Below are 26023 nucleotides of genomic sequence, written 5' to 3'. Positions count from 1 at the left end.
AGTGAAAAGAGACAAAGAGAAGAGATGCAGCAGCTAGCAAGATGAGAGAGGGTGCCACAAAGAGAGAGCCAGACACTGTCAAACCAATCAGCAACTCATTAGCTCATTGTCTCTTGAGACAGGAAGGCCAAGAAAAAAAATCTCTAAACAGAGAGATGAATAACCGGGGCACAGGAATAAAGCAATTGGTATAAGGATTTAAAAGAAGTTCAGAGTAAATTGGGACTAGAACTGACTGTTTGAAAATTTTGTAGAATCAGAAACTCTCATCGCATTTGAGAAACTATGGGAAATGCACTTAAATTGCTTTAATCTACAGGACTACAGACCAAGAGTGAGAAGGTGGGATTACACTGGATAGCTTTATATTGGATCACTCAGACTTGATGGACTGAATGGCCTTCTTCTGTGCTGTAAATCTGTCTGTGTTTCAATGTTTCTAGGATGTTGGCAGTGATTACCAATAACACTCCTCTTCAGGCAGCAAATCCAATACACCCAAATGGTTAATTGTCTGCCCCACCCAGTAATCTGTCTCTCCTATCTTCCACCTTTTCCAGGAGGGTAGATCTTATTGTGATAAATTCACAATCCAGCTGTCCTGTTTTGATATCCTGTGGGCATATCTGGCCTGGAACTGCTCAATGTTCTGGTATAATACACTTCAGTAGAAGTAGCCACGAAAATTCAATTAAAGAGAGAAGGACCATAGCATCCCTTTGTTATCTAAGATATCTACACTGTAAAGACTGTGCCACTTTAGCACTGAAGGTTCCTAAAAGTTTCAGGCAGCACCTTTACTACACAATTATGACAAAACCTATCTGACTTCATTTGCAAATCAACTTACCCAGGAAATTTGTGTGTACCTCCCTCTGCTGGTGAATGGCATAACATTCTGGTATAACAGCAACACAGCTAAAAGTGAGGACATTTAGCAATCTCTTACAGCCTCTTGTTTCAATCACCTTGCTTGAAAATAGACAATAATGACAATCTCCAAGCCAATTTGTTCCATTCATAGAAAGTGAGAATATGGCATGGTATAACTGCATCCATCTGGCCAGAAGGTGTGCGTTTGGAAGTTGAGTTATCAAAGTTGCTACAGTACATGTTGCAGATGGTACACACTGCTGCCACTGTGCATTGGTGGTGAAGGGAATGAGTGTTGATTGGACTGCCAATCAAGCAGGCTGCTTTCTCCTGGATGTCACCACATAATTACCGCTTCAAAATGGACAAGCACCTCCATTGGTCACTGAAGTAAGTGGCTAGAGATCAGCAGATATCTTCCCATTTCTCACCTCATCTATCCAATTTGTGTAAAATCAGAAGGATCGTGGATGGTAATTGAATGCTAACAGTCAAGTCACACATTCAAAATCAATTGACCCGTCAGTGAGGTTTCCACTTTCAGCTTCAAATGCATTCCGAAGAACATCGACACAACAGCTCCTGATTGATAAATTCACATTTGCAAGTTTGAATTCTGTTAGATAAGTATTCAAATTGCAGTAATACAGACAGACATTGGCTACATTTCAAAATACAATATATCTTATATGGGATTTTGCTGAGAAACATAATGAAGTGCTATTTAAGTATGATTCATGCCTTTTTCTTTTAATATATTTAATGTTATAATTTATCTTATTCATCAATGATACGAATTTAATTGTCAAGCAAAAATATGGCTTGTCAGATTAGATGAATAATAATAGATCATGAAGAATTACAAATTATTAACTAAAGATAACTAAATTAGAAAGGAAATCATAAACCTTCAATGTACGGCATTGTCTGACACCGACAACCAGTAAGCTATCTAGCAAAGATGGCTGAAGGACTGAAAAAGAGAGGATGCCTCCTAAAGCCATTCAGGAAGGGATAAGAGAGTGGATAATTTGAGGCCCAACTTGAATCATCAAGTCATTCATAAATTTTGAAATATTATAATTAATGTACTTAAATATAAATTGAAGTTTACAGTCCCTAAAATTGGGAGACAGAGTGCGTTTCTTTTTCCATAATTCTTCATCCTACCTCTGGTTCTAACATGATGGAAAGTTCGCATGTGTGTAGTTTTAAAATCACAAAAGTAGACAGTAAGAAGCAATAACGTGCAAAAGTAGGATATTTGAAACATATTTTCAATCTCTTTGATTGACAGCACACAAATACAAACTGCCTTTCTATCCTTTGTCTAATAAATAGAGCAAACCATTCAATGGTGTTTTCAGAAAATGTTTATCTCATCTCTTCCTTAGTTTAGCTAACAATATTCATACATGACAAAAAGTTTATGAAATAAGGTGGATGTGCAATCCAACACTGATCGGTTAAGAGTGAGGTTCATTCAAAAGACATCTTGGAAGTTATGACAGCATATTTGCCATCCTTGAGTAATGGGCAGAAATACACTAATTGCATGATTCACTATTTTCTAAGATGTGTTTGTTCCCTGCAAATCATGGCATCATCTTACAATCCCACTAGAAGTCAGAAATTCTTTGTGTGGTGAACACATACCCAATAATTCTAGTAATCTCTTCCTTTATTAATTTTGCAAAATTGTGCTCCTAAAATAGATTGGGAATGGGAATGATTGAGTGAATGTTAGGCATGATTTTCAGTTTGCCAGTGTTCATGCCACAATGCAAGTGATCAATTTTCGGATTTCAAAATAAAAAAATGAAACCTCAACACATTAGCAGATCTACGGTTATGGAGTACCAATACAATACAAGAATAGGATGGGGATGGAGGGATATGGTTCCTGGAAGGATAGGGGGTTTTAGTTCAGTCGGACAGCATGGTCGGTGCAGGCTTGGCAGGCCAAAGGGTCTGTTCCAGTGCTGTAATTTTCTTTGTTCAATGCATTCATGTCAAGAGGGCTAGAATACAAGAGCAGGGATGTACTTCTGAGATTGTATAAGGCTCTGGTCAGACCCCATTTGGAGCACTGTGAGCAGTTTGGGCCCCATATCTAAGGAAGGATGTGCTGGCCTTGGAAAGAGTCCAGAGGAGGTTCACAAGAATGATCCCTAGAATGAAGAGCTTGCCATGTGATGAATGGATGAGGACTTTGGGACTGTACTGGTTCAAGTTTAGAAGGATGAGGGAGGATCTTATTAAAACTTACAGGATACTGTAAGGTTCGGATAGCGTGGCCGTGGAGAGGATGTTTCCACTAGTAGGGAAAACTAGAACCAGAGGACACAACATCAGGCTAAAGGGACAATTCTTTAAAACAGAGATGAGGAGGAATTTCTTCAGCCACAGAGTATTGAATCTGTGGAACTCTTTGTTGCAGAAGACTGTGGAGGCCAGATCATTGAGTGTCTTTAAGACAAAGACAGATAGGTTCTTAATTAATAAGGGAATCGAGGGTTATGAGGAAAAGGCAGGAGAATAGGGATGAGAAAAACATCTGCCGTGATTCAATGGTGGAGTAGACTCGATGGGCCAAGTGGCCTAATTCTGCTCCTATGTCTTATTGTTATGGTCTTATGATGTGCAGTGCTGACAGTGGCAGGTTTCACTTCTTTGCATGCCTTCTCCTCTATTTCTGCATCCTCTCCAGGCCACCAGAAATAGCTCCTTGCCATCTCTTTCATTCTCACAATTCCAGAACAGAATCCATAAAATCCTACAGTACAGAAGGAAGCCATTCGACCCATCAAGTCTGCACTGACTAAAATCCCAACCATGCCCTTTCCCCATAACCCCATACATTTACCCTAGCTAGTCCCCCTGACACTAAGGGGCAATTAAGCATGGCCAATCCACCTAATCCACACATCTTTGGACTGTGGGAGGTAATCGGAGCACCTGGAGGAAACCCACACAGACAAGGGGAGAAATGTGCAAACTCCACACAGACAGTGACTCAAGTCGGGAATCGAACCCAAGTCCCTGGTGCTATGGAGCAATAATGTTAACCACTGTGCCACCGTGCCACCCCCAAAGGTACTGGTCTCATTTATTCAACCTTCAGCTTCTCAATGGTGGCAGAATGATTACTCTGAGTCCCCAAAGTAAGAACCTTGACTGTATGAATAACTCCAGTCATCAGGTGGAGTATGGTTTCAGGTCAGGTTTTGGTTCTGAGGTCTTGCTTCTTAGCACCATTTCCAGTACTTTGGTTAGTATTGGATCAGTCCAGTTGTACTTATTTACTTATTCTGAAATGATAGATGTACTGCCTACCTGTTCAAAATAGAAGGTGCTTCCACTCAATCTATTTGCTGACAAGATACTTGGTAGTGATAATCGAGAAAGTATCTGCATTACAATTAACACTTAATTATCAATAATTAATGATATAAATATGTGCAAACAAAAACAATGCCCATTTCTGCATTCTACTTGCTGCAAGTGATAGAATTCCTGGGTGTGATCAAAAGAGAGTTATAAATTGAAGATGTTCTGTCAACTGTATGAACTTTTTTCCATACAAGATTTGCTAGAATCTAATCACTCCAAGGATAATTCCCAAGGCTTCTCTTTTGATTTGTGTATAGTTACTTTAAGTTTGGCTCAATGTTCTGAATGCAAAAGCAATGGATTTCTCTTCACCCAATGATATGGGATACCACCATCCGAACATCATAGCAAGATGCACCGCTTGCTAACTGTAGAGGCAAGTTTGGATCAAAATGTATCAGGTCTTCAGATTTGAACAACACCTCCTTGCATTGCACAAAAGCATTGTTGCGCTAATGCGGCCACTTCCACTTCTTATTTTGGCACAGGTTATGCAACAGTTTTAAAACAATTGCCAAATCTGGAACTAATCTTCCGTAGTGCTTCAATGATCCTAGGAATGATCGCAACTGGTTAACATTCTGAAGTGTGGTTGGCTCTCTGATAGCCTTGACCTCCAAGGGAGATTCATGAAGGCCCATGGTGCCCATCATATTTCCCAAATACTCGACTGAAGACAGGAAGAATTCATACTTTTCCTTGCCGACTCTCAGTCCATAGTCATCCAATCTTTGAAGTGTGACAATCCAGATTCCGAAGGTGTCCTTCTTCGTCTTTATCAGTAGCCAAAATGTTAACCAGGTAACATTGGACTCTGTTTAACCCATTCAGGATTTGGTCCATTGCTCTTTTGAAAAATGCCAGAGCTGATGTGGTACCAAATATTCATTTTCAAAACAAATATCTCTGTGTCTCAATCATCTTGAGACTTCTGATTAACTTTCACTTGTACTTGCCTGGTTTAGATCAATCTGCCTCTTGCCTTGGAAACAAGTCATCAGTATGGGGCACAGGGTATTGTTCCACACACAATATTGGATTTAATGTGACTTTGAAGACTCTGCAGATCTGTACAGATCCATCCTTTTTAATTACTGGTGATTGGTGTAGCCTATTCACTAACGTTGGCACGTTCCAAGATTCCCCCCTTCACCATTCATCTACTTCTGACCTGATAGCATAAGGTACCAATCATTTTGCTTGGCTCCCTTCTTTATTTTAACTGTGATGTCTTTCATACTTCCCATTCTCCATTAACATAGAAACACAGAAACCCTACTGTGCAGAAAGAGGCCATTTGGCCCATCCAGTTTGCACCAACCACAATCCCAGCCAGGTCCTATCCCCATATCCCTACATATTGTTCTCCGGAGCAGTGTAACTGGTGGCTGTGGCTGTGGTGAGTGCCTGATTTACCTGAAAATCGCTTTGTGGCTGTACTTCCGGTTCACGGGGTTTGTCAGAGTGTAGTTTACTTCCGTACCGGAAGTTAGGCGAGGGGATTGTCGGGAAGGGGGAGCGGCGGGTATAAAGAAGGAGGTAGCGGCATACAGCGGGCAGCGTCGAGAGCGGGCAGCGGAGTGAGTGGGAGCTGAGTGAGAAGGACTTTGGCTCGCTGGGCTTAGGCAAGAGCAGGATTAGAGAAGGTGAGTGGCAGATTTCTACCTTTCGCCACATACAGGAGGTTGGGACATGGCAGGGGCTATAGGGAGGAACATAAGCTGTGTTAGGTGCCGCATGTGGGAGTTCTTGGTGGCGTCACATCTCCCCAAGGTCCACATCTGTGCTAAATGTTTAGAACTGCAGTGCTTGAGGGCCCGGGTCAGGCAACTCGAGGGGAGTCTGGAGGATGCGTTTCTGGTCAGGGAAAACGAGGAGATAATGGCTAGGAACCATGAGCAGGAAGAGGTCCCAAGGGCTGAAGAGCAGGAAGGGTGGACGACTGTTAGGCGGAAAAAGAGGAAGAAGAAGAGTAGTCATGGTCCCCCGGCCTCCCCAGTGGCCCCCCAAGATTCATCGACGGGCACAAAATGATAGGCAGGAGGGCCAGAATGACTTAGAGGGACAGAAGGGGGCTGGCAAGGTGATAGTGGTAGGGGATGGGAGGGTCCAAGGCATTGATAGGAGGTTCTGTGGGCAGAGGCGTGACTCCAGGATGGTGGTCTGTCTCCCTGGAGCAGGGGTAAAGGACGTAACAGAAAGGGTAGAGGGAATTTTGAAAGGGGAGGGGACCCAGGCAGAGGTCATAGTACACATAGGGGAGGGGGATATAGGAAGGAGCAGTAGGGTAGAGGTCTGTAGGCAATTTAGGGAGTTGGAGTCCAAACTAAAGAGCAGGACCTCCAGGGTGGCACTCTCTGGGTTGCTGCCTAGTACCAGCAGGGCAAAGAATGACGAGATCATGCAGCTGAATGCATGGTTGAGGGATTGGTGTAGGGTAGAGGGCTTTACTTTTGTGGACCACTGGGAGGTATTTATGAGAGAAGGGCAACTGTACAGGAGGGGTGGGGAAAATTTGAATGGGAGGGGAACTAGTGTCTTAGCGGGGAGGTTAGCTGGTGTGTTTAGGAATGGTTTAAACTAATAGGGAGGGGGGGTGGGGGGGTGGCTGGGAAAGAGTTGGGCGAAAGGAAAATTATCAGGGAGAAGGAGGTTCCGAGGGACACTCGTGGGTTGAATTGTGTCAATGCAAGGAGTGTGACAGGAAAAACGGATGAGCTTAGGGCCTTGATGTTTGTGAGGAAGTTAGATGTGGTGGCTGTAACGGAGACGTGGTTGCGAGAAGGGCAGGACTGGCAGCTGAATGTTCCTGGGTATGTGACAGAGGAGGGTTGAAGAGAGGTGGAGGGGTGGCACTGTTAGTAAAGGAGAACATCACAGTAGTGCAGAGGGAGGACAATATGGAAGAGATAGGGATTGAGTTGCTGTGGGTGGAGTTGAGGAATAAAAAGGGAGAGATTACGATGCTAGGGGTATACTATAGGCCACCCAACAGCCCGAGGTCAGTGGAGGAAGGCATTTGCAGGGGCATTTTGGATAGGTGCGGGAAGAATAGGGTGGTTGTAGTGGGTGACTTTAATCTTCCTGGAGTGGATTGGAGGGGGCCTAGAGCTGGGGGTACGGAGGGAGAGGAGTTTGTAAAATGTGTTTTGGAAGGGTCTCTAAAGCAGTATGTAACTAGCCCGACTAGGGAAGGGGCTATACTGGATTTAGTGTTGGGTAATGAGCCGGGGCAGGTGGTTGAGGTAGAGGTAGGCGATCATGCGGCTAACAGTGACCACAAGTCCGTCTACTTTAGGATAAAAATGGAAAGGGATGAGTGCCGGCCGAACGGGAGTGTGCTGAACTGGGGAAAAGCGAGCTATAGCTGGATTAGGAGGGAGCTGCAGGACACTGATTGGGAGGGACTGTTAGCTGGCAAGTCCACGGTTGGCAAGTGGGAGGCTTTTAAGAGCAAAATGAAAATGTTGCAGGAGAGGTATGTTCCGGTTAAGCGGAAGGATGGGAAAGGTAGGATTAGAGAGCCGTGGATTACAAGGGGTATCGAAGACTTGGTCAGGTAGAAGAGGGAGGCGTATGTTAGGTCAAAACAACTGGGTACAGAGACTGCGCTGGAGGAATATAGAGAGAGTAGGAGGGAGCTAAAAAGGGGGATTAGAAGGGCGAAGAGAGGGCATGAAATGGCTTTGGCTGGTAGGATTAAGGAAAATCCAAAGGCATTTTATTCCTATATTAGGAGCAAGAGAGTAGTTAGAGGGAAAATTGGTCCTCTTAGGGAGAAAAGTGGGGAGTTATGTATTGAGTCAGAAGGAATGGGGGAGCTGCTGAATGAATACTTTGCGTTGGTGTTCACGAAGGAGAGGGGTTCGGTGTCGTGCGGTGTCTTGGAGGGAGCTGTGGATCAGTTGCAGGAAATATCTATTACGAGGGATGAAGTGCTAGGGCTTTTAGGTAGCGTAAGGACGGATAAAGCTCCGGGGCCTGTTGGTATTTATCCCAGGCTGCTTAGGGAGGTGAAAGATGAAATTGCTGGGCCTCTGGCGCAAATCTTTGTCTCTTCTTTGGACACAGGTGAGGTCCCAGAAGACTGGAGGGTAGCAAATGTGGTACCGCTGTTTAAAAAATGTAGTAGGGATAACCCTGGAAATTATAGACCGGTGAGTTTGACATCGGTGGTAGGGAAATTAATGGAAAAAATACTTAGGGGTCGGATGTATGAGCATTTGGAGCGTTGCGATCTGATTAGGGATACACAACATGGCTTTGTTAGAGGGAGGTCTTGCCTTACGAATCTGGTAGAATTCTTCGAGGAGGTGACAAAAACGGTTGACGATGGGAGAGCTGTTGATGTCATCTATATGGATTTCAGTAAGGCGTTTGACAAAGTCCCTCATGGTAGGCTGGTAGAAAAGGTTAAGGCGCATGGGATACGAGGTCAGGTAGCTAGGTGGATTGAGAACTGGCTGGGCAATAGGAGACAGAGGGTAGTTGTTGAGGGGACCTTTTCGGGCTGGAGGCCAGTGACCAGTGGTGTGCCGCAGGGCTCAGTACTGGGACCTCTCCTCTTTGTAGTATACATAAACGACTTGGAAGAGAGCGTAAGTGGTGTGATCAGCAAGTTTGCGGATGACACCAAGATGGCAGGGTTGGCGGATACTGAAGTGGAATGTCAGGTGATACAACAGGATATAGATAGGTTGGTACATTGGGCAGATAGGTGGCAGATGGAATTTAATCCTGACAAATGCGAGGTGATGCATTTTGGAAGGAATAATGCAGAGAGGAGCTACGTGATAAAAGGTAGACCGATTAGGAGTATAGAGATACAGAGGGACCTGGGAGTGCAGGTTCACAAGTCTATGAAGATTGCGACACAAGTGGAGAAGGTTGTGAGGAAAGCTTATGGAATGCTAGCCTTTATAGGAAGGGGGATAGAGTATAAGAGCTGCCGTCTAATGCTTCAGTTGTACAGAACGTTGGTTAGACCGCATTTGGAGTACTGCATCCAGTTCTGGTCACCTTACTACCGGAAGGATGTGGAGACTCTGGAGAGGGTGCAGGGGAGGTTTACCAGGATGTTGCCTGGCATGGAGGGACTGGGTTACGAGGAAAGGTTGGAGAAACTGGGACTTTTCTCCTTGGAAAGACGGAGATTGAGGGGGGACATGATAGAGGTATATAAGATACTGAAGGGAATAGATAGAGTCAATAGTGAGAGACTGCTCCCTAGATTGGTTACAAATACAAGAGGTCATGATCTAAGGGTGAGGGGGGAGAGGTATAACTTGGATGTGAGAGGAAGGTTCTTAACGCAGAGGGTCATGGGGGTATGGAACGCGCTACCGAGTAGGGTGGTGGAGGCAGGAACGTTGGACTCGTTTAAGGTTCACTTAGACAGGCACATGAGTGAAACGAGGATGGAGGGTTATAGTAGGGGGTATTAAATAAGGTCAGAGCCTCGGGAGACACCGGAAGTGCAGACTTGTATGTTAACGTTTTTGTCTTTTATTCCGCAGGTGGAGGTCCACCTTGTTGTCAAACAAGGGGCATGCACACGGTGGGTCGTGCGTGGGCTGCTCTTGGAGGTGCCGGGAGTGGCCTAGTACTTCGTGTCGGTGTGTGTGCTTGATCCTGGACCGGTAGACGTGCGCTGCAACAGCTCAGTGACTAGCACTGCTAGCTGTGCAGATACATGGATTTGGGCCTGTGTCTGTGGGAGTTTGCGCATTCTCCCTGTGGTTGCGTGGGTTTCCTCCGGGCGCTCCGGTTTCCTCCCACTCCCCAAAGATGTGCTCTTAGGCTGATTGGTTTACCAAATTGACACTATTCTCCCCTGAATCTGGCTAAGTCAGGGGTTCCATTCGTAGACACGCAGGGTAGAATAGGTGTGGGATGAAGCGGCGGCGCGGGCTCGTTGGGCCAAAGGGCCTGTTTCCCGTGCTGGGTTGTTCTTTGTTCTTTGTTCATATTTATCCGCTAATCCCCCTAACCTATGCATCTCAGGAGACTAAGGGGCAATTTTTAGCACGGCCAATCAACCTAACCCGCACATCTTTGGACAGTGGGAGGAAACCAGAGCACCCAGAGGAAACCCACACAGACACAAGGAGAATGTGCAAACTCCACACAAATAGTGACCCAAGCCGGGAATCGAACCCAGGTCCCTGGAGCTGTGAAGCAGCAGTGCTAACCACTGTGCTATTGTGCCACCCAAAGTATGCTGTTGTGTTTTTTGAGAACATTTGTAAGGCCTGATTCTGCATTAGTCATCAGGTTGATTTTGGCCTAATTTAGTCAAATCATTTCTAACCATGTTTGACCCATCAATGCGACATAATTACCCTTTAAAATATGTCATGGCAAATCTGCCATCTATCCTTTCAGTTGTATAGCCAAGTCAATGTGGCCCTTCATTGGAACCACTTCACCAGTGTGTGCCTTCAACACTATTTTTGAAGGTTTGAAAGGAATGTGTCTAAGTTTTTCTTTTTAGACAGTCTCTGGCACCACCAGGACAGCTGCCCTGATGGCTACTTCCATCTTTACTGGCTGACCATCCAATGATCTGGTTTCTACTGGTAGCACAAGCAATGACTAGAACATTCAATGATGATGCACCTTCAAAATGCAAGTCTCTTAATTTCTCTTGATCCTTTTGCATAAACACATTTTCTTTTATTCTGCCTACCTATATGTTGCTTTGATTTGTTCTTGTTTCTTCTTACATTTGCTCGTAGGTTATTTTTCCTTCCAGCATGCACACTCTATGTGCCTCTTTTACCACAGCTTCTGCACACAATATCCTTGCACCAGCATTCCATCACTGAATATCCTGTCTCACATCTGTGAGATGTACGAGTCTGAGTTTCAAAGCTCTTAGGTGTTGGCACAGCCAACATTTTGTGTATCCCATTACTCGTACTGAGCTTCTGAGCTTCTTTTGCAGCCCACCCCTTTAACACAGCAATTTCCATAGTCTTTTTTAAGAGTGAGATTACTCTCACTTAGTATCCCCTTCTGTATTGTCTTGGTTCTCAGACCACAGATTAGTTTGTCCCAAATTGTATCTCCAATACATCACTGAACTCACTGTACTCTCTGCAAGTCTTTTTAAAACGGCCACAAATTGTGCAATTGATTCTCTCCCCCTTCTTGATCACATACGTGAAATCAGAAGCATACTGCAATCACTAAAGGCTCTGGTGAATATTGTGCATGCAGAATTTCTATGATTTCTTCATATGGATAAAAAAGCTGGTTAGCAGATAGGAAGCATGGGGTTAGCATAAATGGGTCTTTTTCTGATCGATGACTAGTGGAGTTCTGCAGGGATCTATGCTAGAACCCCAACTGTTCACATTATATATTCATGATTTGGAAGAGGGAACTGAATGTATTATCTCTAAATTTGCAGATGATACAAAGTTGGTTGGGAGGGTGTTCTGAGAGACAGTGTTCTGAGGGAGGGTGTGCATGATTTGGACAGGCTGAGTGTATGGGTCTCTGCGTGGCAGATGCAATATGTAGATAAATGTGAGGTTACCTACTTTGGTAGCAATAATAGGAAGGCAATTTATTACTTGAGCGGGTGTAAATTGAGACAGGTAGATACTCAATAAGACCATGGAATCCTCGTGCATCAGTCGTTGAAAGTGCGCAAGTACAGCAGGCAGTAAAGAAGGCAACTGGTATGCTAGCCTTTGTTGCAAGAGAATTTGAGTATAGGGATATGGATGTTTAGCTGCAGGTGTATAAGGCATTGGTGAGGCCATACTTGGAGTACTGCATGCAGTTTTGGTGTCCTTATCTGAGGAAGAATGTCCTTGCCATATAGGGAGTACAGCGAAGGTTTACCAGGCTGATTCCTGGGATGACAAGTCTGTCATATGAGGAGAGACCAAGTTAGGGTTATATTCACTGAAGTTTAGAAGAGTGAGAGGGGGGAATCTCATAGAAACTTATAAAATTCTAACAGGGTTAGACAGGGGTAGATTCAGAAAGAATGTTCCCAACAGTGGAGGAGTTTCAAACTAGCATAGTTTGAGGATAAGGGGCAAACCTTTTAGAACTGAGGTGAGGATAAACTTCTTCACCCAGAGTGTGATGAATGTGTGGAATTCAGTACCACATAAAATAGTTGAGACCAAAATATTGTCTGATTTCAAGAAGAAATTAGGTATAGCTCTTGGTCTAAAAGTATCAAGGGATATAAGTGGAAGGGGGGAATCAGGATATTGAATTCGATGATCAGCCAAGATCAAGATGAAGGCAGGAGCAGATTTGAAGGGCCCAGTTTCTATTTCTATGTCTTAGAGCCTGGCTTCTCTGGCTGCACTAAACTTCTGAGGAGATTCATCACTTTTCCCCCCTTAACTCAGGAATATGGGAACTCTAATACCTTCTGTTATTTTGTTTGCTTGCATATAATAGTCAAATTGTGCCGTATAGGGACTCCATCACTCCACAGTTTTGTCCAAGTGATCCATGGTACCAAAAACTCTCACCGTATTCTTCCTAATGGAGGTTCCTCCACATGCACAGTGAGCAATGTGTTTTCAGCAGTTACCTTGTTTTTCCCTTATATAACAAGACACAACCCGAGCTTCAGTCCCTTTTTATAAGCAGCCCCAGCTTTATATTTGTTTCTGTGCTCTCTCTTTAATCACCTTGCAGGGCAATCATTAACCATGTCCACTGAGCTGATTCTGCCCAGAGCACGTGGAGTCCTTTCTCCAGTGATTTATTTCCTTCCAGTGACTCATAAGCATCGTTCATAAGAACATAAGAACATAAGAAATAGGAGCAGGAGTAGGCCATCTAGCCCTTCGAGCCTGCCCCGCCATTCAATAAGATCATGGCTGATCTGTTGTAGCTCAGTTCCACTTTCCCGCCCTCTCCCCATAACCCTTAATCCCCTCTCTTATCAAGAACCCATCAACCCGCTTCTTAAAAATATTTAGCGAGACAGCCTCCACCACTTCAACGGGCAGAGAATTCCAGAGATTCACCACCCTTTGAGTGAAGAAGTTCCTCCTCAACTCCGTTCTAAACCGCCTCCCCTTTATCTTGAGGCTGTGCCCCCTAGTCCTACTGTCTTTTTTGAGCGGGAAGAGTCTCTCCACCTCTATCCTATCCATCCCATTCATCATCTTATACGTCCTTATACGTTCGACATCCTTGTCACCAATTTCTGTGCTGTTTCTGCAGGATTGATGCTCGAAGGCACAACGACTGATAAACTAAAGGTGCTCTGTGAACCAGGTATGATTTGATACAGGCTGCTTCTTTACCCGTACTAGCGATCAGCAATGTTACTGTATATTTATTATACAGCGCTCAATGCAGCTTCAGTGCTGCGTCTCTGAAATCAATATAAATACAGAACATTATGAACATCCACTAGATTACAGGAGTTACTATACAAAAGCTCAATCATTCTAAGTACATATTGAAAGGTTTTATTAATGAGACTTCATTCCAAAATATTCACCAACAGTCATGTTCTGCACTCAAACCAATATAAAACATTATAAATTAAGTTTGTCTTAATTGCATTCAATAATTTAATAATGTCTGTCTGGAGTTTGCACGTTCTTCCCATGTATGCCTGGGTTTTCTCCGGGTGTTCCAGTTTCCTCCCACAGTCTAAAGATATAAAGGTTAGGTGGATTGGCCAAGCTAACTTGCCATTTGCTGTCCCAAGATGTGTAGGTTGGGTGGATGAGCCCTGGTAAATGCATATGATTACAGGGATAGGGCCGGCGAGAGGACCTGGGAGAGAAAGTCTGACAGAGATTCAGTGCGGACGTAATAGGCCGAATAGTCTCTTCTGCATTATTAGGATTCAATGATTCTATGAAAATTTCCCTTTTAGCCACTAGATTAGAATCAGTGCATTGTTATCCAAGGATGTATTTATATTTTGGAGAAGAATTTTAATGGGGGCGTCCCCACTCTACTCCCACAATGTTCAAGATTCACAAAAACATAGGAGAAAGGACACAAGCCTTTTTTTTATCTATTTACGTTGTTTCATTGAGGGAGAGAAGCAAGTCTCATTTCTCTTTACTCCATAATCGGATCAGCATTTAACTCCACAATTACACAGCTCAAGTTTAATAGCATCCTCTCCTCATACACTGAACTGAATATTTGAGGAACTGCATAATTTACCACTTTACACCAACATCAAGATTACATATCAGAAAGTTATCTTCTAATTCATTTCCACTTTATCTGCCATCACAGTTTTACACTTCCAACATTATATCTGACTTACCAAGTGGGGTTTTACGGCCTCACTCATCCCAAAACCATAAAATCCTGCCCGAGGTCAACAGACTATCCCATGCTCCACCCCACACCTGCTCCAATTCCTATGGCAGGCGGAGTGGTAAAATTTTGGCCATCAAGTGTACAATACTAACATTGAAGACAACTGCACGGTAGTTTTGTAAGAAACATGAGATTACAGTGTTTTGATTTGAATTTAGCACAACTCGTTAGTGAAGCATTCCAGACTGAGTTCTGAGAAATCATACCGCAAATTAGTTTAAGGGTAGAAATGCTGAAGCAGGTTTTGTTTTTCTCCAGTGTGTAACAGATAGAGATATACATTTTACATTTTGGGGTAGAATTCGACAATTGGAAGTTGAAAATTAAATCAGTTAAGATAACCCTTTGTCCATTCTAAAAGCCTACATTTACTTTCAATTTTGTTTTCACTTTCATTAATTTTATCACATTACCTCCTCTTCCACGCAAACCTCCCATCCACTGACTCTGTCTACACTTCCCACTTCCTTAGAAAAGCAGCCAGCATAATCAAGGATTCCACGACCCCAGACATAGTCTCTCTTCCACCTTCTTCCGTCAGGAAAAGATACAAAAGTCTGGGGTCACATACCAACCAATTCAAGAAGAACTTCTTCCTGGCTGCCATCAGACTTTTCAATGGACCCACCTCGCATTAAGTTGATCTTTCTCTACACCCTAGCTACGACAGTAACACTACATTCTGCACCCTCTCCTTTCCTTTTCTACGAACAGTATGATTTGTCTGAATAACATGAAAGAAACAATAGTTTTCACTGTATACAATATTTGTCACTGTATACATGTTACAATAATAAATCAAATCAGATGACATCTTACAGGAATGTAAACACTTTCCATTGTAGGATTGTGTTATTTCTAATCTTAAATGCAATCTTTCTGACTGAGTTGATGGTATTCATACTATTACAGCTGAGTTATTGAAGTATAGTCAGACTCATTTCAGGTAGTAATATCAGAAGGATTTGACTTCATGCCAACATGCCTGGCTAAGTTCAGATAGAGGTCAAAAACATAAAAAGCACTATACCACACACTAGTATGTTACAACATTGAAAACACAACCATTTGGTCCATCAAGCTTGCCTCACACCAGGATATCTGACGCATCCCTCCCCTCTACCAAACTTCCTGCAGCCATGTAATCTCCAAGGAAAGGCAGAAACTCAGGGTTTTGAAGAAAAGAAATACACCAGAAATTTCTTCTCAGGTGATCAAAGCTAGTTCAGGAGATTACACAGTTGTCATTATAATTACATTTATACAAGTTAAATAATGAGTTGCTGGATGTTGACAATGTTGAGAGTGAATTCCACTGTCTTACCACAGGTGTAGATGACATTGAGGAATTTGCGGATGCCTGGATAACAGGGATCACCAAACTCATAGGAACTGGCATATACACTGCAACTTCTCTTCCCGTGGCATCGTTTAGTCATAATCTGTAAAGCTAAGGTTGACTGGCAGTCTGGAAGAAACATAATAATGAGGCATAAGTAGTGATTCAGATCTCCACACATCTCTATGTTTAATTAATTCAGCAGCTACTAGTCAAAGGTAGCTCTATCTATCTGGACAAAACACATTGGTAACATGAGTCAATTTTTAAACTTCACTTTACATGTTCAGAAAGGAATCAATAGCTGATACAAAATGTTTATGTTTCTCGAAATATTAGTTTTGCTTCCTTGAACAGCAAAAGAATACAGGCAGCTAAGGACAAAGGCAAGCTAGAAAGACTGAAGAGTCCCAACAAAATCAGACAATTCATCCTTGCCCACACTGAGGAAAGTCACACAGGTCAGCAGTCAGAATCTACAGCCATATTAGAATGCACAACAGATCATCCTCAATAATAAAGGGAGACCAACGATGACATGGTAACAACACCTAATCTGTCACCATGGCCTGGATCGTATGTACCTCCTTGTTCTTGCTGGAACGACAGAGGTTGAGAAGCGACCTGATAGAGGTTTACAAGATTATGAGTAGCATGGATAGAGCAGATAGTCAGATGCTCTTTCCTAGGGTAGAAAAGTCAAGTACTAGGGGACATAGGTTTAAGGAGAAACATTTAGAGGAGATGTATGAGGCATTTTTTTTTACACAGACAGTGGTGAACGTCTAGAATGCCTGGACAGCTAGTGGGAGCAGGTATGATAGCAGCATTTAAGGGCATCTAGATGAATACATGAATAGAATGGGAATGGAAGGATACGGATTCCATAAGTGCATACAGTTTTAGTTTAGGCAGGCATCATGATCGGCACAGGCTTGGGAGGCCAAAGGGCCTGTTCTTATGCTTGCTGCTTTTTGTTCTTTGTTTCACAGTAACTTCATTGCAGTGTTAATGTAAGCCTTACTTGTGACTAAAAAATAAATTTACTATAACTTCTCTTTGTTCTTTGGTAAAGGCAGATACAAAGTATTTATTCAAAACCTCAGCCTGGCCTCTGCCTCCATGTTTAAATCCTGTTTTTGGTCCCTAATTGGCTCAATTCCTCCTTTTCCTACCCATTTACTATTTATGTGCCTATGAAAGACTTTGGGATTCCCTTTTGTGCTGGCTGCTTAAATCTTAACCAGGATGGGGGTCAAACCTGCAGGCATGCTATTCTTAGCACCATGCTCTTATCATCTGAGCAAGCCCCTAATGCAGTACTCTCCCATTAGGGTTTGCTGGGCAACCTTTGGAATGATGTGGATATGCCGAATTCACCTGACGAAGGGACAAACCCGAAAGCTAGTGAGTTTACTATCAAATAAATAGGTTGGACTTAAACCTGGTGTTGTCAGACTTTTTACAACCTTTGGAAGCCATGGGAGAGCAATGTGACTTCCATTAGAACCCTGTGCTTCCACTAAATTGCAGTGGGCTCTGAGATAGTTGGTATCAAATGGCCGGTTAATCTGCCTAACTGACATTGTGTTGCCAGCGGACATGGTTCCCTTGATGGGCTCTTCCCACCCCCAATTTAGCTAAGAAGAGTTTTCCAGAAGCCAGAAATCTGATTTAGGTACTCACATCAATTCTCTGGCAGGAAAACACATAGTAGGCAGCTGGAAAATCCTGGTCACAGACTCTAAATGGAGCAAGCATGAGGGGGTCAGATCCCCTTTTCTTTGAATAAATCTCAAAGGTTAAATAGTATAATTCACACTCCCATCCTTGAGCTTCACTGGCTTTTCTACTTAATTTACAAGAATGTGGGCATCTCAAGTAAGGCCACCATTTAATGTCCATCAGTAATTTCTCTGGAAAAGATGATGGTGAGCTGACTTCTTTAATAAGATTGTATATTTCACTCGGCTATTTCAAACAACAATTAAGAGTCAACCACATTATCCTAGTCAAGAGTTAGATATAAGCCAGACCAGACAAGGATGGCAGATTTCCTTCCCAAAAGGACAGGAACCTGAGGTTTTGTTTTACAACAATCTGATAATTTTGTTAATTACTGACATAGCTTTTTATTCCAGATTTTATTTAATTAATCAAATTGAAATGCCCCAGCTGCTGTGGTGGGTTTTGAACTCATATCTTCAGATCATTAGTTCAGGCCTCAAGATAGCGAGCCTAATAACATAACCACTATACCCCTTTTTTGTGGATGCTGAAACCGGAATTAAGAAGAGAAAATGCTGGAAATATTCAGCCAGTCTAGCAGCATCTGTGGAGATAAAATCAGAGTTAACAACTGCATATTGCAGGGATGGGTATAGTGGCAGTTTACATCTGAGGCGGGGGGGTGGGGGGAGAGCAGGGGAGGTAGTAAAGTAGGCTGGAAGGCGTCTCGCTTTGTGCCAACCCACCCCACAACCATAACATATAGTGAGCAACCTAAATTGGTGGAGATTGGGACTTCTGCCTTTCACTCAAAAGTGCCATCCTTGGGAACTGCCAATTGAATTGGCCAGCAGCTCCATCAGTCCCAGCATGCCAGGGCTGAGTGATGGACATTGCTGGGACTGAGGAAGATCATTGTTGCTCCAAAAAAGTAAGCCTCTGGGCTTTAGGGCAGGAGGGACTCATATCCCTTCCCAGATCCCAGGGGTGGGATGGGGGGGAGGGAGGATCTGCACAGGGCAATACCAAATGTAGTCCCCTGCCGTTTCTGTCCTGTTATTTCTAATGTAGGCTTTCAAAAGAGGCTTTCTAATTGAGGCTTTCTTCACTCAGATTCCCAACATACATGTCAAGCCTGATGCCTGACAAACTTTAAACACGAAAAACTAAAGGCAAAGAAATGAACTGCAAGTCCATTCATAACTATAGCACAAAAAGATAGGTTGATGGGTTAATGTTTCAAGTTCAAATTGTTTGTCAGAATGTCACCAAAAAGAAGTCTACTCTGAAACATTAGCCTAGCTTTTCCTTTTACGTAGACTGATGGACACCCAGCATTTAATAAGGTAATTCCAACACTTAAACTTCATAAAGACCTTCCGAAATCAAGCTCTGTAGGGTTTTAAAGAGACAACCTACAAAATGATATTGAATTTTAATGGAAATTAAAGACCTAAATATTATATCAGTCATTGATAAGATCTGATTAATTGTCAAATTTTAATATTGATAATGGCAGAGTTGTAATTGGCTCAAAGGTTAACATATACAAAATTGATGATTGCCAGACATAAGGCAAAACTAAACTGGAATAAAAACAGCTTATTGTTTCATCTGCAATAAATTATGTTGATACCTGTGTATCAATCTGTTCCTCAGAATTATTATTACACAGAGACATTTCTTCAACACATTAATTTCGCTGGCAGGGACAATCTCTTTTTAAGGGCCACTTCCTCAGTCTTATGTTTTTCTATCACACATACAAGAGGAATTGGAGTACAGTCGCCTCAAGCCTTCCATCAGTGTCTTTCTAAAGTTATAATGTGGTCTATTGGTGAAAACTTTAGGAAAGGCAAGATGGTAAATCTGTCCCCAATCTTCCTTTCTCTCTCTGGAAAAATACTTCTCTGCTCAGATATTCCCAGGGCTGAAATTAGCAGGGCCATTTTCTAATTGCAACTTGCCACTGGGCAATCTTGATGAGTTGCTGCATTTTTCAGGGGATAAAAAAAGAAAAAATTAAAATATTTTGTCCTTTGGGCCATTGGGTGAGGTTCCTCGCTGCCTGCATCTCATCAGAAAATCAGTTTCTAGTCTCAGGTAGTGTAACATTCCTCAGTCAGCTTCTGTTTTGTGTTTACCCAAGTGATAAACGCTGATATCAAGAGCCACGAAATGCCATCACATTTGTGGAACTCAAACTCTGAAACTTCTACTACTGACTCTTGCATCAATAAATCTGAAGTGTTAGTAGACAGTCCCAGCAACTTAAACTGAAATCATTGCTCTCGGTCAAATCTCCTCAGAAACGTATCGATGTTATACTGCTGTTAGCTAAGGCTGTAAGCTTATATTAGCAGTAATTTGGTCATAAGATGCTAAACGACTCTAATTTTGCTTTTTTGGTACAGCTTAAACCTTGAGTTTTTTCCCTTCGCATTCTGCCTCAGAAGTACAAAATTTGATGAATTTGGTCATTGCGATGGGCTTGGTATGGCCTCAGTGCAGACTCATCCAATGACAGGAAACTGTGCCAGGAAACAGGCAGAAAACCATATTTTACAATTATCTGTAATGTGAAAGTTTTAATATAAACTGGTTATTTAATATGAGAAAGGGGCAGGAACAAATCACTGAGTTAGCCTCAATAGAAAGGCAGTTTAAATGTATGGGGGTAAAGTTATCAGGTTTAGGAAGTAGGTGTAGGTCTTAACACCTCTCTCAGTTGTAACAGGATTTCTCAGGGGAAGATAGGGAGATGGAAAGATGCTATATTTGGTCTCTGCTTCCTTACATTGTTCCAGAATTTCCAGTGCTTGTTCACAGGCCTGGCCATTGGCCTTGAGATCTTCTGGCTCCTGTTGAGAAAACAACATCTAGAGAGCCTTCACACCCAAAGATTGTTCAGGAGCTATAAATTAAATAAAATCAAGCCTCAGCCTTCGCTGCCTGAACCCAACGATCTTCCAAACGGAGGGAGTTCTGGCATTAAGCCTAACAATAGCTTAATTTAGCATCCTCACTAGGGAGGAAGAAAGCATCTATACCATCTAGGCTTGTTGGCATGTATCTGCTGTATTTGAATAAGCACTGGAAATTCTGGAACAATGTAAGGAAGCAGAGACCAAATATAGCACCTTTCCATCTCTCTTTCTTCTCCTGAGAATTCCTGTTACAACTGAAATGTTAAGACCTACATCAACTTCCTAAACCTGATAACTTGTCCCCATACTAAACTGCCTTCCTATTTGGGCTAACTCAGTAATTTGTTCCTGCCCCTTTCTCATATTAAACAACCAATTTATATTAAAACTTTCACATTACGGATAATTGTAAAATATTATCAACAATTACTGTCATGGCATTTATCTACAATGTTAACTGTACCTGGACTCAGCACAACTTACAATATCGAACAAGCCAGCATCACTGTGTTTCATTCACATTCTCCCTTTGTCATCTTGACAAGTGGAGAATAGGAACAAAAGTGAATTTGTTTCATATTGTCAGCAATATGAAAGAATGCATTATTTTAAGAAGTAATTCAAGTAAATTCTAAGTGGAAAAGGTCAATTGCACAAGGCAGAAAACCTTTCAGATTTTCTGAGCAGCACAGCTGAAATGTTAAGGAAATCCTGGCACACCTCAATGAAAACATAGACACGGAGACCACTTGCATACAAGCATTTTATGAAAAAGTGCTTCAATGAGCTAAAGAGTTAAATTAAGTGTCAGAAAGCAGAGTCTTATTTTCTTGTTATCCAGCAAGAAAAATTCATGTCTTATATCCCGCGGACAGTTGTAGTGATTGATGAGTGGTTTATCAGTACAATGGATCTCACTGTCATACTGTTCACTGACAAATCTTCATAAATAACTTTGCCAAACCTGCTTGCTCAAATTTCAACCCTACACTTTGTTATTTATTGTTATACCCAAAATTACAGAATGTATTTGAACTAGGGAATGTGGCCTCAGGTTACAGAAATAATACATTTCTTTCAAAGTACAGTGTGAATAGCTACACTTTAAATAATAGTGGCACATGGTGGGAATACCTAGTCCCACCAGCAGTGGGCATCATCGCAGGTGGGACAGGAAAACTTGGGGAGTGGCCATTGGCCGCTTTCCAAATTTTCCCATCCCGCTTCTGATAATGTCTACTGCTGGCAGAACCAGAAATGATCACCCATAGTGACAGGATCTATTCTCCACATGGTGGACGGAATCTTTTAAGTTTATTTATTAGTGTCACAAATAGGCTTGCAATAAAGTTACAGTGAAAATTTTAGTCCTCTGCCAGTGGATTTGCAGGTAAGGGAGCTTATAAAATTCTATGGGTGACCTCCCCACTGCCTTCCTGCCAGCCTTTGACCATTTGAGGCATGTAAAGTTTGCTGGATCTGGTGTTCTCAGCCATTTCTTCATATCATGCAGAGTGAATGAAATTGGCTGAAAACCAGATTATGTGATGCTGGAGATCTTAGGGGTGGATGAGATGGATCATTCACTCAGCACTTTGTGGAGAAAGAGGCTTCCTAATACTTTGTCTTTTGCACTTGTGCTGGGCCTCACTATCATTGTGATGATACCTATCGCTCTGATGAGATAAGAGGGGCATTCCTAGATTTCCCACTGCCTCAGAAAAGCAGACATCATAATTAAGGAATCTACGCACTTCAGACATACTTTCTTCCATTTTCCATTGGGAAAAAGACACAAAAGTCTGAAGACACATACCTAATGCCTCAAGAACAGCTTCCTCCCTGCTGCCATCAGATTTTTGAATGGACCTACCTCACATTAAGTTGATCTTTCTCTACACCCTAGCTATGACTGTAACACTACATTCTTCTTCCTCTTCTTTCCGTATCTATGAACAGTATGCTTTGTCTGTATAACATGCAAGAAATAATATTTTATACTGTTCACCTATACATGTGACAATAATAAATCAAATCAAATCAGAATGGGAATGTTCATGGATATTGTGGTTGTGGAGTTCTCAGAAAACCCATGAAATTAGGACAATGCTGGTGTACATCAGCAAGAAGCAGTGACCCAAGTTACCCATTCTAATGAGAAGAGAGGGGCATTCCTTGCTTCCTATTTCATTCTCCTGAGCTCTGACTGTTGTGTGCGCAAACTATCCCATGGATTAGAGTATAAGATGTGAGGAGGCTAGAAGAAAGGTGAGGAGTAGCCTAAAAGGTAAACTGATATTATTTTTAAAAAAACCCATTGATTGCATTATGACTTCTTGTGGCCTTAATGCTTTGCTGTTCAAGAACATAGTCGCAACCCTCAAAAGGCCATATATTTTAGAAAAACACAAGGCAACATTGTTTATACTTCAACATTTGGATCAAAATTGGGTCAAGAAAGCACCTTCGTGTTTTTAATTAATGTTAATGAGGCTGTGATTGAGACCAATATAACATCATCCATCACAGGCACAATGGACTAAATGGCCTCCTTCTTTGCTGTACTGTTCTGTAACATTGGGCAGGTTATTCTCCCACATTTCTGCCTATTGTTCCCAACAATAAGGTTATCTTCATAATAAGAGTTTTACAATAGTAGTAATAAAACTTAAATAAATATAAATTAAAACAAAATAAATATCTAAAAACATACCTATGTATTTCTTTTAATTATAGGTGGCATTATCTCTGATAAGCACAGTAAGTTATAATATACCTAAGGTAAGAGTAAAAAAATTATTTTGTTTTTCCCAGCTGAAGTCCATTACAGTTCTATTAATACATAAATGATTAAGCATTTTCTCTAATACTTTATGAAATATTCAATGTGTATTAAGTGTATTTGACCTTTTTCATGGGTGCATGATTAGTGCATATGCCCGATTTCAATCTTGTGGCCCACTGAGGTGAAGGAGGGTCGCTCGTTTGGGCCACTTACTCACCTACATTGCCCATTACTGCACCAGACAGTATCCAGACATTGCAATCTACAAGCAGAATTGTACATAGCTGAATGTGGCACAAATCTTGTCAAGGTCATAACCACCCAACTCTTTTTCCTAAGAATTATTTCAGGTTTCCTCAAAGGAAATCAGCAATATGTCAGTTAATTACCCACACCAGTGTGCAGCTAGTAGGTATTTCATCCAGCAGCTTGTTAGTGAAGCAAGAAACTAAAAAAGACAAACAGGTTTCTCAGTGTATAAAGACAGACTTCTGGGACATTGAATGTTGGTTAGGGATGAGGCAGACATTTGTAATGCTGCATTCTGTAAGTAAGTACAGTATTAAACACTGTGCTTATTTACAGAATGCAGCAGTACAAATGTCTACCTCCTCCCTAAGCAACACTCAATGTCCCAGAAGTCTCTCTTTATACTAATGAGAAATCCTTGGGGAACATGTGAAAAGTAAATACCTGCTTTGAAAGGGGCATTTTGTATGTTTAACTAAAGTGAAGACTTGAAAAAAAATTTATCAAATTTAAAGGATATATTTGAGGTTATACACTCCCACAAATCCACTGGTCATGCAAAGCCTCATGAGTAGCAGTGGCTACCTCCACAGGGACACCCTGGACAGCCTCCCTTCCTCAGGGACGTCCAGTGCAGACATAACCATGTAAGAGAGGCAGGCAATCCAGCTGGGCCTTACTTGTCCCACTGTTGGAACCTCTTTCAGACCAGATACAGGTGCGGTGCAGACAAACAAGGAGGTCCTTTGATCTTTTCCCCTCCCCTCCCCTCTCCTCCCCCAACTCTCCCCTATTCACTGGGCTGCCAAGGATCAGGACCATGCTTCTCACACGTTCTGCAATAACATGGAATAGGGACTCATTAAGCTCTACGAAAATACAGGCAGCAAGCCTCTCTTTATATCTTTTGAGCAAAGGAAAAGAAATGGTCAAATTAACTAATTAACAATCTCATGAAAGATCACTGCAAAACGAAAATTACAAAGGAAACTTATCAAATTAAAACAACATTCCCAGCACTGATGGTGCACTCTGACTCCTTAGACATTACTCATTCAGTGACATTACTGCCATGCCACCGCCACTCATCTTCATTTTTGCCAGCTGCTGTGTGGGAATATACTCTTTTTAGCAAACTAAAACAATTAACCCGGTTAACGAATGAACCATCCCTTAAAGAGACACTGTGCCAAAAGAACAATTACAAAAGAAACAAATTAAAATAATATTCCCGGGAATGATGATACACACCAGCCCTGCAGAATGTAAGGCCTCAAGCATTGCAGTGAATACCATGCATGCTCCCTCTCCAATGACACACATGTGATCATAACCATGAAAGAGAGGCAGAGAGTCGGGTTGAAGGTCCTCTCAACCACCCACTGCCTAGACCTGTGAATGATCACCTTGACTAGATCTAGGAGCAGATTAACAAGAGGATCTTCACAGGTTTCAAAATCTGAGTTTATGTGAAATCCAGTCCAAATGGGGATTTGTTCGGTCAGGAATCCACATTATGCCTGAGCCACCATGAGTGCAGCCGAGGCCAAGCACCATGATTTTAAGACTCTGGAAGGCTATGGCCTTGAGCTGGACATTGACAGACACAACTTGTTAAAGTTCATGTGGCATCATCCAGCCTGCTCTTCTGCTAACCAGCATTTCCGAGTCTAGTCACCCCAGCAGCCCAAGCTGTCTCTTCCACCAGCCACATAAATGAACCCAAATTGATGGTAATGGGGATTTTGGAGCAGCAACACTCGGACAAATGCTGCGACTCCTGAAGGAAGAGAGCTCCAGCAGAATACAACCATGTTCCAGACTTTGATAAGTTCACGGTAAAAGAAAGGAAGATAGGAGACTGCCCAGATCTATAAAGAGGAGTGGCGGTCATAATTGAGGCCATGCACCTGGTGGCAGAAGTACATCACCACTGTAAAGGACATAAGCTCTTTCATGTGCTTAATGTATTTAATCACTCAATGTCCTCTACCTGAATATCCTGAACATTAATCATGTAATTAACATGCTATTGACACAAGCAATGTCATATTTGTTTGAGCAAGGACTGTCAGAGTGCTCTTATAGCTGACAGGATTTCCAATGATGGAAGGATTTATCTATGAGTTTATCTACATACAGTAATGCACTGCCAGTATCTAGTAGTTTGAAATCTTCAGTGCTAGATTATGTTACCCAATTCAATCTCTCCCAATACCTCCATTACAAACTTTCACACTAATATTTAACCCACAAATACAAATTTCAGGATAGCTCCCATATAGTCAAGTCCATTCTCGACTAGATTAGATACCACGTAGATATATGATAGGGTTAATGGAGACTTTGAAAGGGGTACATGGATGGGCTCAATACTGATTCCCAGTTTACTAC

At 42.2% G+C, this 26023-nt stretch overlaps 1 protein-coding gene across 1 annotated transcript in view; it reads right to left on the bottom strand.

Moving 5' to 3' along the window:
- LOC145344986 (protein eva-1 homolog A-like) overlaps positions 1 to 26023 on the bottom strand; it is a 293555-nt gene that overhangs the window by 87142 nt on the left and 180390 nt on the right. The window contains exon 5 of the mRNA XM_080192415.1: positions 15926 to 16069. Coding sequence (XP_080048541.1) covers positions 15926 to 16069 — 144 coding nt within the window. The remainder of the gene's footprint in view (positions 1 to 15925; positions 16070 to 26023) is intronic.

This window comes from Carcharhinus amblyrhynchos, chromosome 7, assembly GCF_965287045.1.
Source record: "Carcharhinus amblyrhynchos chromosome 7, sCarAmb.v2.hapA, whole genome shotgun sequence".
Classification (NCBI taxonomy): Eukaryota; Metazoa; Chordata; class Chondrichthyes; order Carcharhiniformes; family Carcharhinidae; genus Carcharhinus; species Carcharhinus amblyrhynchos.
Note: the sequence above shows the minus strand (reverse complement) of the source record. Positions and strands in the feature narration are given on the sequence as shown.